The 19,216-nt window shown below is 40.1% G+C and overlaps 1 protein-coding gene across 1 annotated transcript in view; it reads left to right on the plus strand.

Moving 5' to 3' along the window:
- Positions 1–252: 252 nt before the first annotated feature.
- The window catches only part of ITGA4 (integrin subunit alpha 4), a 101,306-nt gene continuing 82,342 nt past the window's right edge, over positions 253–19,216 (plus strand). Inside the window, exons 1-2 of the mRNA XM_069983057.1 lie at positions 253–567; positions 972–1,093. Coding sequence (XP_069839158.1) covers positions 371–567; positions 972–1,093 — 319 coding nt within the window. The 5' untranslated portion in view covers positions 253–370. The remainder of the gene's footprint in view (positions 568–971; positions 1,094–19,216) is intronic.

A 19,216-nucleotide genomic window follows, 5' to 3' on the forward strand; every position in this document is an offset into this window, starting at 1 on the left:
ATAGCAGATTTCTTGTGCCAGAAGTTTTTTTTAAGATTTTCTTATTTTAACTTTTAAGTTACACTTGTAGTTCCCCAAGTTGCTGGCAGAAGCTTCCGTAAAAAAAAAAAGCAGCTGTAACTCAGAGATGGTTAAAATTGGAAAATCTAGTTAAGTCTGTGTGTAGCCTCAGCCTTAAAAGAGAGAAGGAGGAGGAAGCAGGGACTAGTGGGCGTTACCCTAAAAAAAGTTTTCTTCATCAGCTATACAACATGGGCTGCTGGATGCTGGATACAGAGAGTTACCCTGCAATCACAAGGCTCCAGTGCACACAACTATCATTCCATTGCTATGAAGACATCCCAGTCAGGAAAGCTGTAAAAGTTACAGAATGAACATGAAGAGGGGAGAAGGCTGCAAACTTTTTAAACTCTCCCAACTGTGGAGTCTAACCCTGTTCTGTGTCCTCACTACAAACCCTGCTGGATCTTACAATATAGATGAGGAGAACCCTTTGGTTTTTAAAGGACCAGATGGATCCCTGTTTGGCTACTCTGTGGTTTTCCACAGCTATGGGGACAATAAGTGGTGAGTGTTCACATATAGCAAATATTTGCAAATGTTTGCTATCATGTAGCTGGCTGCTACAACCTCTGCATGACATCATGTTTAAGAATGTGAGTCTGGTTGCTATCAGCGCAATCTTACATAGTCTATTCTATTAAAAGAAATATTATGTTTAAAAGATATTTAATATGATGTTTATTTAGAATTTTTGTTGTTTTTATATTTATTTAAATATTATATTATTATTATATTTAAAATGTTCATATTTGAAAGCTATATAATTTGATGTTTATTTGGATTTTTTATTGTTTTTATATGCATTTAAATATTAATAATTTTTTATTCTAATGTTTATTTATTTATTTTATTTTTTATTAAATGTATCTAATTTATTTACTTACTTATTTATTTATTTTTACTGTCAGGGTTGTAGTTGGAGCTCCAAAGTCCAACCTGACCACACGCGCAGATACCAACAACCCTGGAGCGATTTTTAAATGCAAAATTGGAGATAATATCAATGGTACATGTGAACCAATAGATGTGGGTGAGTGTGAATAAAGTCCTACAGTATGTTAGATGATGTTATGGTTCACACTGCAATATAGTAAATTTAGTTATTTGATAAACATGAGTGAATTCTCTATTTGGATATCTAAGGTTGATTTAATTGAAGTCTTTTCAGGATATGAGGTTATGCCAAACAGATTATTGCTGACTCTGAATATTTCTTGACACGTGGGTTCACTTTAGACAACCCCTTTTTAGTCTGTCTCTTAGAGATGAGGCTATGATGGGGAACCCCCATTACCATCTGATTTAGCAGGGTGCCTAGCTAAGTGACAGTAGTAGTAAAACATCCATTGATATGAATGGACATGCTTTTTATCATGGAAGACAGGAACTGTAGTTCATAAAAGGAGGAACATGTTCTAATTTGTATTCTGAAAAAATAATCTGCTACAGAATAGTTTTTGCAAATTCTAGACATTGCAATGCCATGTGATTTATGGAACAGATGATGAACTTATGAACTATTCTTACTGTTCCATATTCTTCAGTAGCAGCCAAAATAACAATTCATTGGTCATACAGACTTCACAGAAAAGATAAGTAGTCTGTGACCCTGGAGGTGAACTAAAACAACCAGCATACCCCGACCTGAATTTGCATGTTAGTTGTCAAACATATTGTTTAGTTTTTGGAGGTTTGAAAATATGTCAATCACATTTAGGTTTATTGGACGCATATTAAAGGGATTCCACATAGTAAGTAGAGATAAAATAACATCTAGTTCTCTGTGTTAGTCAATAACTGTGAGGTCAAGAATGTGTTTATACACAGCCTGTCCATAGAGCATGGGATGGGCCAGATTTGTGCATCTTGTATTGATAAATTATGACTAAATAAGCCATCTCCTGAATGTTAAAGGGGTGTTCCAGGAAATATAAATGTTTCCCCTATCCATAGGATAGGAAATTGCAGGGGTTCCGACCTCTGCACCCCTCGACCATCTCCGTATCAGCCCCCTGCTTCTGTATTATGAATAGAGCCACAGGTACGGCACATGACCCGCACCTCTATTCATTCCTATGGAGTGACAGAGTCAAGTACACCTGAAGAGTGTTGTACTCAGCCCTTTCTGTCACTCTATAGATGCGGAGATCGGCAGGGGGTACAGGGATCAGACCCCCGGCAATCGCTGTAGATAGGGGAAAAGATTATTTTTCCTGGAATACCACTTTAATATCAGTTATGACTTTTATATTCTTTTACCTTTTGGCATCTCTTGCAATGTCTAACGCTAAGTTCACCTCTAAAAACGACTCTCGATTTGTGCTATACATTGGGAAACCATCATACCATGGTGTACCTCCCCCAGATCCATTGATGTCAATTTATCAAATAGAGTCTGAGGGGGAGATTTATCAGACATGGTGTAAAGTAAAACTGGCTCTGTTGCCCCTAGCAACCAATCAGATTCCACCTTTCATTTTCCTAAGAGTCCGTGAGAAAATGAAAGGTGGAATCTGATTGGTTGCTAGGGGCAACTGAGACAGTTTCACTTTACACCATGTTTTATAAATCTCCCCCTGAGAGTTCCACAACAGTATATGGCTGGGTTCACATACAGTAAGACAGTGACCGTTCTGTGACGTGGCCATGTCACAGAACAACGATTTTTTTTCCGTAAATATAAGCAGGAAACCTACTCCAGCTCTCAGCTGGCGTAGGTTTTCTGCCACGCGCACACGGGATTTGTGTAGAGGCAGTCCGCCTCTACATAAATCTTCGTACCAACTTTTAATGCAATGTATATTTGGAATTAATCACGGCCGGTGTTGCAATTTGCAACAACGGCCATGATTAATTCAAAAAATACGTTGTGGGAACATAGCCTAACAGTATATGCTCACATATATTAGACTACATGCAGGGCATTTAAATCAATGGATCTGGCGGGTGCACTTCGCTGTGTCAGCATTATGGTTGACTGGTTTCCTCAAAATACTTTTGAATGAAATTCTAAATTTAAATTAAGATCTGAATCTTTTTTTCTTGTATTATCTATAATTGAATTGTTACGTCACATGTTCTTTATGAATGAACCATGGACTGAATGATATAACCGTATTAGCTTTAGTACGGCATGTAAACAATTACATCCATTATGCTATTTCGCAAATAGATGCAACGCAAGGAAGCCTGTTGTAGTGTATGTGTAAAGGATGTGTATGTTTAGGAAAGGAGGTGGGGGTGGGATTTTATCACATCTGCTACATAACATGCCTTTGGTGGGATGTTCTGGGCAGGAAACAGAGTTGATCTGAAAAACACAACTTCCTTAAAGTTCTAAAGAAGAGGTTGGTATCCTGTGGTTCTACAGCTGATAGCAAACCTAACCTTCTAAATGCTTTGTCTGTAATTAAGTCTCTTGGAGTCATTTACTAAAGTGCTCGCCGACCTGGTGGGGGGTCATAGATCTGTGTATACCTACATGTAGACATACCAGTAAGGTACAAGGTCACCAGTTTTAAAAGAAAGATTACTCAACTGTTGCAAAACTATCAAGCATGCTCTCTGGGCATGCTGGGAGTTGTAGTTTTGCAACGGATGAAGAGCCACAGGTTGGGGATCAATGCTGTAGTACAGGGGTAGGGAACCTTGGCTCTCCAGCTGTTGCAAAACTACAACTCCCATCATGCCTGGACAGCCAAAGCTTTAGCTTTAGCTTTAGTTGTAGTTTTGCAGCAGCTGGAGAGCCAAGGTTCCCTACCCCTGCTGTAGTATGTCCTAACAAGCATGGATGGACTGGACAATATCAGGACTTATCTTGGTATGTTGTAAACTTGGCAATGTATATATAAACATATATACCTATGCCTTAAATAAGATATAATATCACAGGTAGTGGTTAGACATGCAAATGCTTTTTTCTATAGCCTGGTAAGTGCTGTCTTATAGCCCAGCTACAGCTTGTAATGTAGGGTCAAAGGTCCAGCTAGAAGGGGGGGAGGGGGTGGCTTCTGTATGTATTACTGGTAGTGGACCCACAGTGTTACAAAGTGTGAGCACGTGAAGAGCTAAACTTTTCACTGATGGCAGCAACAACATACAAGCCAATGTGAAGAGGAAGCAGACGTAGTATCTATTGCGACATTAGGAGTTTCTGGTAAATTTAAATACATCAATATTTTAATCTGCAAAACACACAAATCCGACTAAAGATAAGCAAATGCCACATGACAAATTTGATTCAGATTAATTTCTCATTCAGAATCCAAGATACCTTTGTTGCCCTGAAAATATGTACAGGGGCAGGCAGTCTATACTCCTCTGTGTTACACTGTGTGGCTGAACCAGGTGCTAACGGAGCCGCGTCATAGAGGGGCGGGGGATATCTCCCACTGGGGGCGGCCCGACTTGCCTCCAGTGCTTCGGCCCCAGTACCCGTGGATATAATGGCGCCGCACACAAAAACTGGGCCGCGGTTCAAAAAATAGACCGCAGCATCGGCTTCCCAGCGCCACTCTATCCATGGGTCATGTTAAAGTGAATGTACCTGATGTAACATTCGCTTTAAGTATAATTTACATGCTAGGAATGCAGTATGATGAAACACATGCTTGATAATGTGGCCGTTACAGTATATAGACTATTCTAAAGGCAATTCCTCACAGTGCATGAGGCATTCATGTAGAAATTTGGAAAACGTGGAAAAAGTTCAGTAAGTAATATATTAAATATATGAAATCTGTTGGTGGGCCTACCACATAAGCAGCCAATTTAGCTACACACAAGCCCTGTGAGTGGTAATGAAGGATGCTGTTATCTTCAAAGAAAAAGAGTAATCCTAGCTAGGAGGCTCGTAGAAATGATCCAATACCAGAAGAGGACTGTGATCCACCTGAGATTGTCCCAGGCATGGACGTAACTACAGATGAACTTTTCAAAAGTTCGGCTCCGCAGGCTCGCCAAACTTTTAAGCAAAGTTCAGGTTCATCTGAACCATAAACAAACAGCACTAAAACAGCTAAACAATTGCAGCTATTTGGCTGTTCTAGTGCCGTTCAGCAAGTTTGTTCTTCAATGCTTACCTGTCCAAGCTCCCCCAGTGTCTTGCGTAGATCAAAGCCACCTCCACTTCCTGACTGAGACAGGACTGATGCGCTGTCACATCTCAGTCATTGATTGGCTGGGCAGGTCATAAGAGGACAGGGGCACTAACCTTTTTTTTGTATTTTGTTTTCTATGTGTATTAAATTGTGTGGCCACCATTTTTATGAACTTATGAACGTTATGAACTATGCAAAAAGTTCGTAACAAATCTCGGTTCTGAAATTAGTTGTGGGAAAGGTCAAATACAACTTAAGAAAATTTTACTTTGCTGAAAGAGTAGTTAATGTTTGAAACACACACTTTCAGCAGATGTGGCAGGTAAACCTATAATAACTGAATTTAAAGGGGTACTTCTGCCAAGCTTACTTTAAATGTAGCGCAGCTGCTGGAAGTCTGACATCACAGCGCGGCTGCATTCCTACGCTGCCATTCTGTGCCATAACATCAGCCGCAGAGCTTGAGATGGTGCTGAGCCCTACTCTTGCGATAGTATGGTACAGCACCTTCTCTAAAGAGGAGGGCGGTGCCTGGAGCAGTCTGCAGCTGATGTCACGGCACAAATGGTGGCACTGGAATGGAGCCATGCCGTAACGTCAAACTTCCAGCGGCTGAGCTCCATTCAAAGTAAGCTTGGCTGGAGTACCCCTTTAAATATGCCAGGAGTAAATATATATACAGTGGTGCCTTGGATTACAAGTATAATCCATTCCGGGACCATGCTTGTAATCCAAATCCACTCTTTAACCAAAGCAAATTTTTCATAAGAAATCACTGAAAAGCAGACAATTGGTTCCATGTACCCAAAATAATGATTTTTTAAATTCTGAATAACATGTAGAGCAGATGAAACAAACAATGAGAAACAGCTGAATATGTTATATTGTAAGTTACTGTACAGTATAGCAATCATCATGTGGTATATAATGTATGGTAAGTTCATAATGAATAGCTGAGTGTAAGTGCAGGCACAATATAGCAGCAGTGTGTATAGCTGAGTGAGAGTGCAGGCACATTATAACAGGAATGAAGATGATGGGAATCACAAGGGCTGACAGAGACTTCAGGGAACATGAAGTAGGAAGGATGTGGATCTGCCCTGATTGGGAATGTGGGGGAGACTTCCTGGGTCAGAGTATAGAGCTGTAGACCACCTATGCAGACCATGCCCTTCCCCTGCCCCCCCTCCCACCCAGTACGGGGAGCTCTTAAGCCAAAGCAATGCTCTTAAACCAAGGTACAGTTACCATAATAAGGAAGGAAGGAAGGAATTACTAAGTGGGCAGACTAGATGGAACACATTGCTTTTTGTTTTGTTTTTTATCAAGCTTCTATGTTTCTATGTTTTGTCCTCTTCTGTGATGTCACATCACTGTATGTAAGTATTATTATGCTGTATCATCACACTGTGCATGATCTCTGTACTGTGACATCACAATTTTATTATATCTATGCAGTCTTATCACTGTGCATTATTGTTACTGTGCACTTTATTCCACTATTGTGACATCACAATGCATTGTCAGCCCCACCGTCCCAGGACATGGGAATGAGTGACTTGCTAAGTAGCGAAGAAGTAGGGTCTCTGCGTCTTACACTCTACTCTTCCCATTCATAGCGGACAGAACACTATGCCAAAGTCATTGTACATTTGATCCCAATGGCACCTGACAGACTACAGTGACCTATACTGAGGCCTGTCAGTGTTTCATTATTTGAGAAAATAGGACAGCTGAAGAACCTATAGATAGTGGTGATATCTTTTTTTAGGCTTGGACGGAGGAGGGTCTGCAGCAGAATCAACAGTACAATGAACTGACCCTAATATATATACAATACTATAATAAGGCCCTAACTACATTATAATATGTTTAAATATTTTGCCTTTGTTTTATATTAATTATATATAAACTGAATCCATTATTAAAGTGTTACTACCATTAAAAAAAACTGCTTCTGATATGTCTCTATTGGTCTGGGTGCTGAGACCCCACTGATCTCTAAAATAAATGGGGAAGTGCTCAGCCGAGCGCAGTCTCTCTACTCTATCTCCCCGATCCAGGAGATACTTAGACAGTCTATGAGCCTCTCTCCTGCACAAATAGTAGAGAGAAACGGAGCTGAGATGCTCGCTTCTCACTGATCAGTGGTGGTGGGGGTAGGGGTGGTGGTGGGGGTCTCAGTTGTAATACAACACATAATCAGATGAAAAGAGTGGTGCTGTTTTCTGAAGAAATCAGCTGTTTTTCTAATCCTGGATAAATTTAATTTAAAGCGGTATTCCACTCAAACATAACTTTTCATATGTTGCTGCTCATAGTGAGACTAACAATTCATTCCCTACTTGTTATCTATTCAGTCTCCTTCCCCCAGCTCTCAGTTGCTGCTTTCTGCTGAAGACACTTAAATGTGCATGTGAGCTTTTCTCTCCCTCCCCCCCCCTCCCTTCTGAGATGGTTGATGTAAACAAGTCCCTGGCTGGCTTTATCTGCAACATTGTAGCTTCTTTGTAATGCTGGGAGGGATAATCACAGTGAGTTCATTAGCAATTTGACCTCAGATTAACCCTCCCAGCATTACAAAGAAACTACAAAGTTGTAGATAAAGCCAGTCAGGTACTGGTTTACATCAGCAGTCTCAGAAAGGAGGGAAGAGGAGGGGAAGACAGAGAAGAACAGATCACACACAGATTTTTGTGTCTCCAGCAGAAAGCAGCAGCTCAGAACTGGGGGAAGGAGGCTGAATAGATAATGGAAGAAATTGTTAGTCGCCCAATGGGCAGCAAGATATGAAAAGTTATGTTTGAGTGGAACACCCCTTTAAGTTGTCCACTAAGCTAAACCAAGCTTGGTTGATCAAGAGCTAGGTAAAAGAAAAAAATGTAAGAACTAAACCAATCTGCTGTAAATAGGAACACTTTGCCTCCTGTGGTGATCAGACATGGATCAACAGCAAATCATTTTAATTGGCACTGATAACATTTTAATTTTAATTTTAAGTGGAGATATAGTATATAGCATTAATTACTGAATCATTACTCATTTACTGACATCTACAGAGTATGACAGCCCCCCCCCCTTTGATCTTGAATTCTATCCGCTATGTGTAATATGTTGCTTCACTGCTGATCTATGGAATACAAGTATAACATAGTAATACGCGATGGCTGTAGATAGGCTGAATTGATTGTGGGCTATGGATCATACTTGGTGTAGATAAATGTTTTCAGAAAGATGAACTGTGGCAAGTATAGAAGCAGCTCGCTATCAGATCAAAATGGAGTGATCTTACAATATCCACTTCCTTTTTCCTATTTATCACAGTAATAGGAATTCCTCTTTCCTGCACTCACAATAACATCCTATTACTTGACTTATGCCCCCCCCTATCCACCAGCCCTAAATATCGGAATTGTCTGGACATCCAGCAAGATAAATAAATCACTTTATACAATGACTTTTGTTGTTGCTTCAGAGATATAACGCAAAAAATCATTACGGGTAGGGGGAAAATAGAAAAGAAGTTATAGTCACCTGTCTTGGTGTCCATGCAGAGCTGCGTCCCACTCCTAAACCCCAGCCGGCTGTCTTCTGAGCTTCCCTCCAGGTACGTCAAGACCCGGCTGATTGATGCCCTGTTCGGCCAGTCAGTGACTGGGGCGGGACACTGCTGCACTCACTGATTGGCTGAGTCGGCTAAATCCCACCAGTCTGTGACGTCAAACCCGGGTCATGACATACCCAGAACCCTGGAGAAGATGACAGTCAGCGGGGTCCGGGAGCTTGGTTATGCGGCGCAGCTGGGAGATATAAGTAAATTGTTTTTTATATTGCCCCCACCCCCTGCCTGTACAGATTTTTACCCCACCCCCCATTATTATTTTTATTATTATTATTATTATTATTATTTGTATTATTATTATTGCTTCAGTTATGGGTTCTTGTTGCAAAAACGAGAAAAATAGAAAAGATACAGCTCACCATTAGTAGGATCTATAAGCAGCATCAAGAGTAGTCAAAAGAGGGTGCACAAGCTTCTTGGCGTCGGCCAAACACCATATGCAGAAGAATGTTTGTGAACAAGTTGTGGAAGCCAGCACTCCAGGACATATGTGCAGCTAAAACTTAACTTTTATTCATAAATTAAAAAATGCATGACTGTACCTACGCGTTTCGTGCAGTAGCGCTTACTCATGGTCGGTGGGTTCTTCTGTCTTTATCCCCCTCACAAATGGAAAAGAGTGAACGGGTATTATAGGGGTTCAAGGGGTAGCAATTGTTCCTGGGATGATAAACTCACTGAAACTTGGGATAGGGGTCCTTGACCATATGGGTCGAAACGTTGCTGTGATTTTCCTGCTTATGGAATAAATATCAAAGTTTATTGAAGAAACTTGGATGCAGTTGCAATCCTTCATTCTATATATTTACATAGTTGCCACAAAATCATTATATTGTAGTTTAGAGAGATGCAAACATAAGAAAAAAATTGGCAAAAGTGAATTTTACATCAGTTTTGGCAAAAACATTTTAAAAAGGAAGGCGGGGGTGAGGGAACATAATAAACAAAGGATACTTACCCGTCCCTGTGCCTCTATTGCACCACTTCCTGCTCTCACTGATGGCCGCCAGCTGTCATTTCGGCCAGCATCCCACTACGTCACATACCCATCTGATCAGTCACTGGAGAGGGACACTGCACCTTCCCCCACACACACTACCTTTTTTTTTTTTTTCATGGGACTTCACTTTTAATGTATAGGGGGGTTTTAACACCTAGACCCTAACTGATCAAAACTTTTGCCATGTTAATGTGATATTTCGGAAGTATTTAAAGGGACAGTACCACTTTATAAGGTAGCAAATAGACCAAAGCTATGAAAGATTTAAGATAGTATTATCATATTCTCTCCTTTACTAACTGTGCAAAATTAGCGTCAACACCATTTAGAACAGACATACCAAAGTTTTAATGGGTAGGCTGAGATATATACAAAATAAGCACTTTACTCCCCAATTTATTGCTCGATCTGACTTCAGTCCAGTCTGATCAAGGGGTAAGGCAGGGAGTGAAGCTCTCAACTGCACACTTCTCCCAGATATATCTAGCAATCAATGAGGGTTTGCACGACATGTCAAAGGTTTTTTAAGTGACAGTAACAATTTAGCAAGATACATCACAAATATAGTCACTGTATGTGTGATACTCTAAGGTTGATATATATCTTGTGGAGGGCAGGGTTCCCAGTAGTAAGAATACAATATGGCACATTATGAATGACATGGGAGATATAAATCTCAAATATATCTATATATCTTCTAGTTATATCTTGTAGGGGGATAATAGATCTGCTCATACATACAGGTCATACTACTGCTTGGCCCTTATATAACTTTTGCTTTGCATTCTGGTCTAAAAATATGCGGATTAACTATTATCACTAATCCCAGGGACTGGTCATATATGTTACACTAATATGAGGGATAGCTTGAAATTGAGACTTTACTTACTGTAAGAGGGATTTAGAAGGATGGCATAAATGACATTACTATGGGCCACTAATAGCTCTAAATAGCCTCCTGTGTGAGGAAATGCATGGCTGGTCAATAGAGCAGGGGGTTGCATGCGTTGTCACTTATTCTTGCTAATGAATTGCCTGTGTGGCTTATGCTCTGCTTATAACGGAACACATGGAGAAGTCAATGTAACAAAGGTTAAATATTGCCTGTATGTAGTAATGTTCCAAAGTAACATATTAACAGCAAGCAAACTTGTCATGTGCCTGTGACATGAGGGTCATCTGGTAGACAACGTGTTTGGCTTTGTCTGCGACTCACATTGACACAGATTTGCACAATAGTAAAAGGGTCGTTAAGTGGCCGACCATTACCAATGAAAGCACATTAAGCCATTAACAAAGTAAAGTAAGTGGATGTTACATTTACAGTCAACAGGGAGCATGACTCCTCTTCACCTCTCAGACTGCCATACATCCTGTAACCATGTATTAAAAAAAAAAGGTAAAAGAAAAAATAAACTTTTCATCCGGAAATTGTAGAAAGCAGCTGCCTTTCATAGGGCCGCAAAGCTTTCAGTTGTTACCCACATACCAGTTATTATTTTACCACATCTTAGTGGGTGAAGAGCTGAAATGAGATGGCACATGAGCACCAAGACTGATGGCATTGCTTATGGGGTTAAACCTTTTAGCTTTGCACATTATTCAACATAAGCAAAAAATTTAAAGGACTTTCAAGTTTTTAAAATTGGTGACCTCTGCTTGGAGTCGGCCATTGGGGAGGAATGTATTTTGGCTTCCCACTAGAGAGACTGGGTTTGCAAAGTAACATAGTCCGTAAGGCTGAAAAAAGACAATATCCATCCAATTTAGCTGTTATTCTATAGTGTTGATCCAGAAGAAGGCAAAAATGAACATGAGGTAGAAGCCAATTTTCATCGTTTTAGGAGGGTAAATTCCTTCCAGACTTCAAATCTTACAATCCTAATAAATCCCAGGATCAACAACCCGTCTCCAGAATCTAGTGACTATATCCTGTAATATTATTATACTTCAGAAATGTATCCAGTCCCTTTTGGACTATTTTATTGAGTTCACCATGACCCCTTCCTCTGGCCGAGATTTCCATATTCTCACTGCTTTTAGGGTCAGTTCACACTAAGGATTTGGCAGCGAAATTCCAAGCAGAATCCCGCGGACTTAAAGTGACACTGTCATCCCCTTTGTGCATTCTGACATCTCTACACAGGTGTAAAGGGTAAATTTAGCGTTTTTCATACCTTATTTCATATCATACATCATGGTGTTTGTTCAAGTAAAAAGTGTCCTTTTATTAACTGCAGATTGTATTAAGTGGGCGTTAGCGCCACTTAGCCCCGCCCACAACAGCATCGTTGGCCCCGCCCCCGTGACGCCCATTGGTTGGCCGACGTAAAGGGGGTGGGGTCTAGACCTTTCGGCCAGCCGGTTTCAATGGCCAGCGAGAAGGCGGGGCCAATTGTGGCGTTAACATAATCTGCAGTTGATAAAAGATGACTTTTTACTTGAACAAGCACCATGACGTATGATATAAAAAAAAGTTATTAAAAAACGCTAAATTTACCCTTTACACCTGTGTAGAGATGTCAGAATGCAAAAAGGAGGTGACAGTGTCACTGTAACTCGGAATTCCGCCTACCTCTCAGTGCCTCAATGTAAGTTATTGGCGTCTCCGCCCTCCGCACCTCTCCGCTCAAAGAATTGACATGTAGAATTGACAATAGACCTTACATTGAGGCACTAAGGCAGGCAGAATTCCGAAGGGAGTCTGCGACGGGGATTCCGCTCGGAATTTCTGTGCCGATTCCGACCCTTACAGTAAAGAATCCCCAGTAAAGAAGGCATCTGGTTATAGATACTGACCTGAGTCTAAATAGATCATAGGAGACACCTCTGTAATGCTCCCTCATATAGTTATACATAGTTATTAGGTCCTTCCTTTCTATGTATTATTCTGGTTGCCAATCTTTAACCCTTTCAAACTCCTATATGTCTTTCTTGTACAGTGGTGCCCCAAACTGTACAAAAATATTGTGTGCGGTCTGACTAGTGATTTGTACAATGATAGAACGACTTCCTCATTGTGTGCATCTATGGCCTTTTGAAGCATGCCATGACTTTAATTGCTTATGCAGCAGCTGTCTGACACTGGTCGCTGCAGTTATCTTTACCATGCCAGTGAAACCCAGCGTTTTTATGACTTAACTTACAACCCTCTACAGTTATCAGCTCCCTATGTTCTGCGAAATGGTATTTCAGGAGGGAAAAAGTCATGCAGTTAATCCTAGGGAAAATTAATTATTTGGCAGATGTTTTCTGGATACAGTCATGGTCCTATAAATATGTTGTGCAACCACAAGTCTGAATCTGATTTGGGTTTCAGTGATTTTTTTTTATAAACAAAAATACAGAAAAATTATACTATAACTATACTATAACTATAAAACTATATTGCTCTCTTTGATTTTAAAGATCCCATTGAAGTCAATAGGAATGTCAGTCCCCTAGTGCTGGTGCTGCCTGCTGCGCAGAGAGGGCCACACTACATCTCAACTAGTCCCCTTGCAGAGGGGAGAACCTCCGAGCCTAATAATACACATTCTTATATTTGAACATAAATGATTCAAAAAAACAATATAATTAGAGATGAGCAAACATTTAAGGCTGGGTTAACTCTATGTATGACACCTTCCATTCTGTGACACAGCCGTGTCATAGAACGGCCGCTGTCAGTGAAGTTCATTCATAAACTTTAATTTTTTTTATTAGGACACGGGCGCGTTCGGGTGTGCCCGCATTCCAAATTAGCCGTAGCCATAAATGTAAAGTGCAGCTGGAGCCGCACTTTACATTGTCTGCTTTGTCAGTCTTGTGTGGCTCCTATTCAATGAGTAGCGGCTGCACAAAACTGACATGTCAGTTTTTGATGCGGCTGCAAGGAATTCTGGCGGGAGTGTATACAGTATACACTCCGACCGGAATTTCATAGCAATGAATGTGATAAGTAAATTTATTAAATAACAACCGTGGTTGCAAATCTGCAACTAAGGCCGTTGTTTAATAAATTTATACGTAGTGTGAACGTTAATGTAAAGTTTGGGTTCACGCTGAACCAAGCTTTAACAAATCACATTTAAACCGCTAAACAACTGCTTTCTTTTGTGGTGAAGGCCCACTCAGCCAATCACAGGCTGACTAGGATGGTGCAGCACCTCGATCTGTGATTGGCTGAGCAGCTGTCGCTTTTGTCTCTAGAGTGACAGCCCACTTAGCCAATCACAGTCCTGTCCAGTCAGCCTGTGATTGGCTGAGCAGGCTGTCACTCCTGAGACAAGAGTGACAGCTCGCTCAACCAATCACAGGCTGAGGTACTGTCCTGTCCTAATCAGCCTGTGATTGGCTGAGCTGGCCTTTACCACAGAAGACGCCGAGATGAGACCAGAAAGCCACCAGAAGACACTAGAGGACTGCCAACAGTATATTTCGTGTTTTGTTTTTTTTACATGAGGACGCCGCTTATCTTGCCGAACCCCTCCGAACTTTGCTGAGAAGTAAGTTTGGTAGCAAACCGAATTTTTTGCAAAGTTCAAAACAAATCTGGGTTCAGCAGGTTTGGTTTGTTCATCTCATACAATCCGCAGCATCATATCCGCACTGTGTGTGTGCAGGCTATTTGGTTAGGGTGTGTCTCATGGTAGGGTTGAGGCTTGCATAGAATACAGCCCATATGTATTGGGCCTTAACCACAGCCTGGATACCTCACTGTATGCATTTGGTTTCACAATGAGTGTTTTTTTTTTTTTTTTTTTTTTTTTTTTTTTTACTTCTTACGCTGCCTTGTTCTATTATCGAATTTGCCCCATTTTCTTTGATTATTGACAAGAGAAAGAAGGCAAATAAATAGAAAATAAAGACTCCTGTAAGTCCTTCTGTATCAGTTATCAGTTTTATGGAGATATTCTTTGTATGTGACTTCGTTCTTGTTCTGTAAGATGGTATCTATCAGAAACTGATGTATGTAAATGTTACTGATAGTGACACGTTGGGCAGACCAGATAACCGTTATCTGATCCTCTCGTGGTGTCTGACTCAATTCTGCTAACTTGCCTTTCTCTGCTCGGAGCATGACCTCCCAAAATGAATGTAGCTGTGTTATAACCCCAGACAAGTAATTTTAGGTATTGTGCAATGAGTCACATGCCCATACAGCATATAGCTACATTAGAAACATGTCAATACAGAAATTGAAACTCGCTTTGTACAATAGTTTCTAAATTAGAAAGTATTCACGGTGTAATATATACGGCAGTTACATATAACAGTACTGTGAATACATGTGCAATATGTGATGCAAAATTATAAAAGCATCTGTTAAGTGCTTATATGTTGGTTGTTGTGCAAGGTGATATGTTACTGTGGGCCTGCAGGTGTTGTAAAAATACAGCTCCCACAATACCCTGGCATCCACATACATGTGTGTAGAAGGTATGGACCATGTAGGGGAATATAGTCCAGACTCAAGAATCTAGACTTTATTGAGTCAAAATCTTTATATCGTTTAAATTTAAACGATAATTGTTCTGTGTAATTGCAGGCAGCGATCGAAAAATCGTTCGTATGTAGTTGATCGTAGATTTAGATCTGAACCTTAAATTATCATTAATCGTTTACTAATCGTTTGCTGTAATTCCACATTCCTTTACTCAATTTCCGCATTTTCACTAATTGTCAGTGTAATTGCACATTGTTCATTGTTTTGCTTGTATCAAAAGGAATAAACGATCATAGTAACGATCGCAATAACGATCGTAGTAACGATCGTAACTAACGACCATACTTCTGTGTAATATGGTGAACGATTACAGGTTACCGATAATACCGTGTAATAGGACCCTAACTATTTAGCTTTCTAGTTGAACAGTACAGTATTTTTAGAGAGCGCATACACACCACCTAAATCCACTGCGTACATCTTCAATAGTTGTAGGTTGAACAACAGCTATCTCTCTCATTTACTCCATACCCATAAATGTAGGGCTTGGCTAAACACTGAATAGGAAGAGAGGAGGCGGCTTATCTGCTCAAAAACAAAAGGATCGGGGAGCTATAATCTAACCTGCCTGATCCTTCTCTTCCCTGACATCACCTATCAGGGGAGAGTTGAGAGGCCTCCATAGTCATTATACAATTGGCTGGTCCTGCCACAATTGGAGGGATTGCTGACTTTTCTTTACTGTGTAAAGTGGCCTTAAAGTTCAAGACCAAATTATTACTGAGAAGAAGTAAGCATGCTTATAAAACAACAAAAGAGAGAAGTGTAGAGGGCACTCACCATTAAAAACGTATTTTTTATTAATTTACTTCTTAAAAACGCCATAGCAGGACGAGCATGAGGGCAGATGCCTAATCCTTCTAACGCTGATTAGAAGGATTAGGTGTCTGCCCTCATGCTCATCCTGCTATGGCGTTTTTAAGAAGAAAATGAATAAAAAATAAAAAAGTTTTTAATGGTGAGTGCCCTCTACACTTCTCTCTTTTGTTGGTATTTACTATGTATTACTATATTTATAGTGGGAGTGAGCACCCCATATTTTGTATGAACTCATATTTCTGGTCAAATCAATACGCAGAGAACAATTCATATAAAATTCAGTAGTGCCGGTGGCTGTATCTCTTCTATATATTCATGCTTATAAAACACCTGTCTGGTGTTTGTGTTGTCATATTTCTTTGTTATTCCTCCAGAACCTAATGAACAAATGTTGTTTCTATTTGTGTTGTCAAAGGGGCGTGTCCCTACACAGTTTAAAATGATCATCACTGATTGGACCTTGTTCAAATATGCAGGGACATACCCATAACTGTTAGCACCCAGTTGTCAATTCTTTAATAACTTCTAGATAGAGTACTCTATTGGTATGGTCAGGGAAATAAAAGAGAGATAAAAGGAAAGTGTTTGTGGTGTATACATGTTGAATATGGTGGGACCCTAGCCATAGTCCTCCACTCTGAAATAAAGTCCTTTATAGTAAAACATACATTTATAAAATAGACAAAACTCTTCTATTACCAGAATGTTACTGATTTTCTTGTGCAAAAGCCCAGAGGGACTGAAGTTGGACATGAAAATGTTATTCAGTCATGATACTAAAACAAGTCTTCATTGTCTTGTCATCTGACTAGGCCGTCCAGCCCCTCTCTCCATTGACAGAGTGCACTGTATTTTTCCTGTGGCTTAGGGAGAGCAGTGGAGGCTAATTCTCCTATGAGAGCAAATAGAATGTATTCTCTTGAGATGAGCACAGCTTAAACATGCTCAAATCCGATTGTTCGTCATTTAAATAACGGAGGTGGATGAAGCCCTAGTAAGTCCGGGAAAACATGGATACAGCCTATGGCCAATGGTTGTATCCATAATTTCATGACCTTCCTAGGGCTTCATCCACCTCGGTTATTCAAATGCTGAACGATCGGACTTGAGCAGGCTTGAGTTGCGCTCATCTCTAGTAATCTCCTATTGTATAAACGTTCATTAAATGTAAAATTTCTCTTAAAATATTATGTTCAGGGATAAGGATTGTGTATTTAGGTTTAGATAGATGGGTTTAGGGATGAGCTACCAGAGACATCATAAGAAACTCTTTAGTGTAAATTAAAAAGCATGAAACCAATTTAGTAGTAGCCGGAAACTTAGTCAATGCTTGAAGTTACAGGTTCAAAGCCGGCGTGTGATCCAGTGTGATCCTGTCTCCAGGTCATTAGTTCCAGCTCAGAGAACAGTCATCTTTTCTATAAGGACCTTGAGGATGGTAATTACCACGTTTGCATTTTATGGTGGGGTCACACTGTATAGTGTTCTCACTAAGTTGATTTTGAAATTGAGTTTAGGCTAGTGCTTTGTAACTCTGGCATTGCTAATTCATAAAGTCTATGGTGAAGCCTTAAAACACGGAACAAACTCAAGCTACAGTTTCACCAGTTATGTAATATGTGATAAACTTCTCATGTGAAAAATACAGTTTGCTTCTTAAGGTGGCCGCACACCTTTAATCACTGACAGCTACCTTCACATATACATGAGCATAAGGCTCCTGTTAGACTAAAGCCCCTATTACATAGGGCGATTCATAGGAGCAAACAAGCGCAGACCTGTCAGGTCGGCGCTCCCTTGCCCCTCGTTCCCTGTTTGCTGCCGACACTATTACACATGCCGGCAGCGAGTGGGTAAGAGCAGGGGGGCGCTGCTATCCTCATCGTTGACGTTTAAATGTGTTGAAAGACAACCATCAGCCGACATCATGCATGTTGGCTGATCGTTGTCGTCTATTACACTAAGCGATTATCGTCCGTAACGCCTGATATTAACCAAATACGGACAGAAATCGCTTTGTGTGGCCTTAAGTGATTTTTTTTCGTTTTCTTCCATTAATAATAAAGATTGCACACAAGCGATTTTGCAAACAGCTTGAAATCATTCACCAAAATACACAGAATGATAGTTGTTAGTTATGATGGTAATTACGATCGTTTGTATACTTTAGTATACAAACAACCGAAATAACAAACAAATGATGTGTGCATACACCGAAAGATTTGCAAACGATCATTTTTTGGTCAGCTCAAAAGATATGATCCATGACATGCAAAAAATTTTCACTAGTTATTTGATCGTTGCCTGCATACACATGGAAAGTTTATTAGTAAATTAAGTAAATTCAAATAATATGACAATTGTTCGCACAATAATCTTTCTGTGTAATACGGCCCTAAAGTTTGGTCAAATATTCATGTGTTCTTAATGTGGAGAGAAGGGGTAAACCTCTGCCAGACAGCTCTGATGGAGGTTTATCTCTCTGACGTCAAAAAAAGTAAGAGTCCTGTTAGGACGATTATCGATTTATGATAAACGATCACAAACGAGATTGTTTATCATTAACCTGAAATCGGTCACCATATTACACGGAGCGATAATTCAGCAAATAGATTGTTTAACGATTTGGAGGCAAAAGATTTTGTTTTTATAACGATCAGCGTGAAGATGGAAAGACAAATCGTTTGAAAAAAATTGTTATTGTGATTGTTTCAAGATCGCTTAAGCCCATCTCACACATAGGGTGAATCTGTGAAAGATTGTTTACAGGAAGTGATCTAAGAATTTTCAGTGAACAACCAACGATGATTTGAGAATATGTAGTTTATTGCGTGATCGTTCGCTGTGTTTACACAAGCCGATTATTGCTCAAATGCGATCGTAATCGTGAAAATTGGAGCGATAATCGCTCCATGGAAAAGGACCAATACACAGAACGATAGTGGTTAGTTACGATCGTTTCTACAATCGTTTGCTCCATCTGATCCCAGCAAAAGAAGGAATGATTTGGAATTACACTGAATAGTGAACGTATATGGAATTACAGTGAACGAATGTGGAATTACAGCGAGCGATTAGCGAACGATTAGCAGCGATTTTAGGGTCAGATCTAAATGAACCATCAA

Source organism: Dendropsophus ebraccatus, chromosome 9 (assembly GCF_027789765.1).
Source record: "Dendropsophus ebraccatus isolate aDenEbr1 chromosome 9, aDenEbr1.pat, whole genome shotgun sequence".
NCBI classification, from domain to species: domain Eukaryota; kingdom Metazoa; phylum Chordata; class Amphibia; order Anura; family Hylidae; genus Dendropsophus; species Dendropsophus ebraccatus.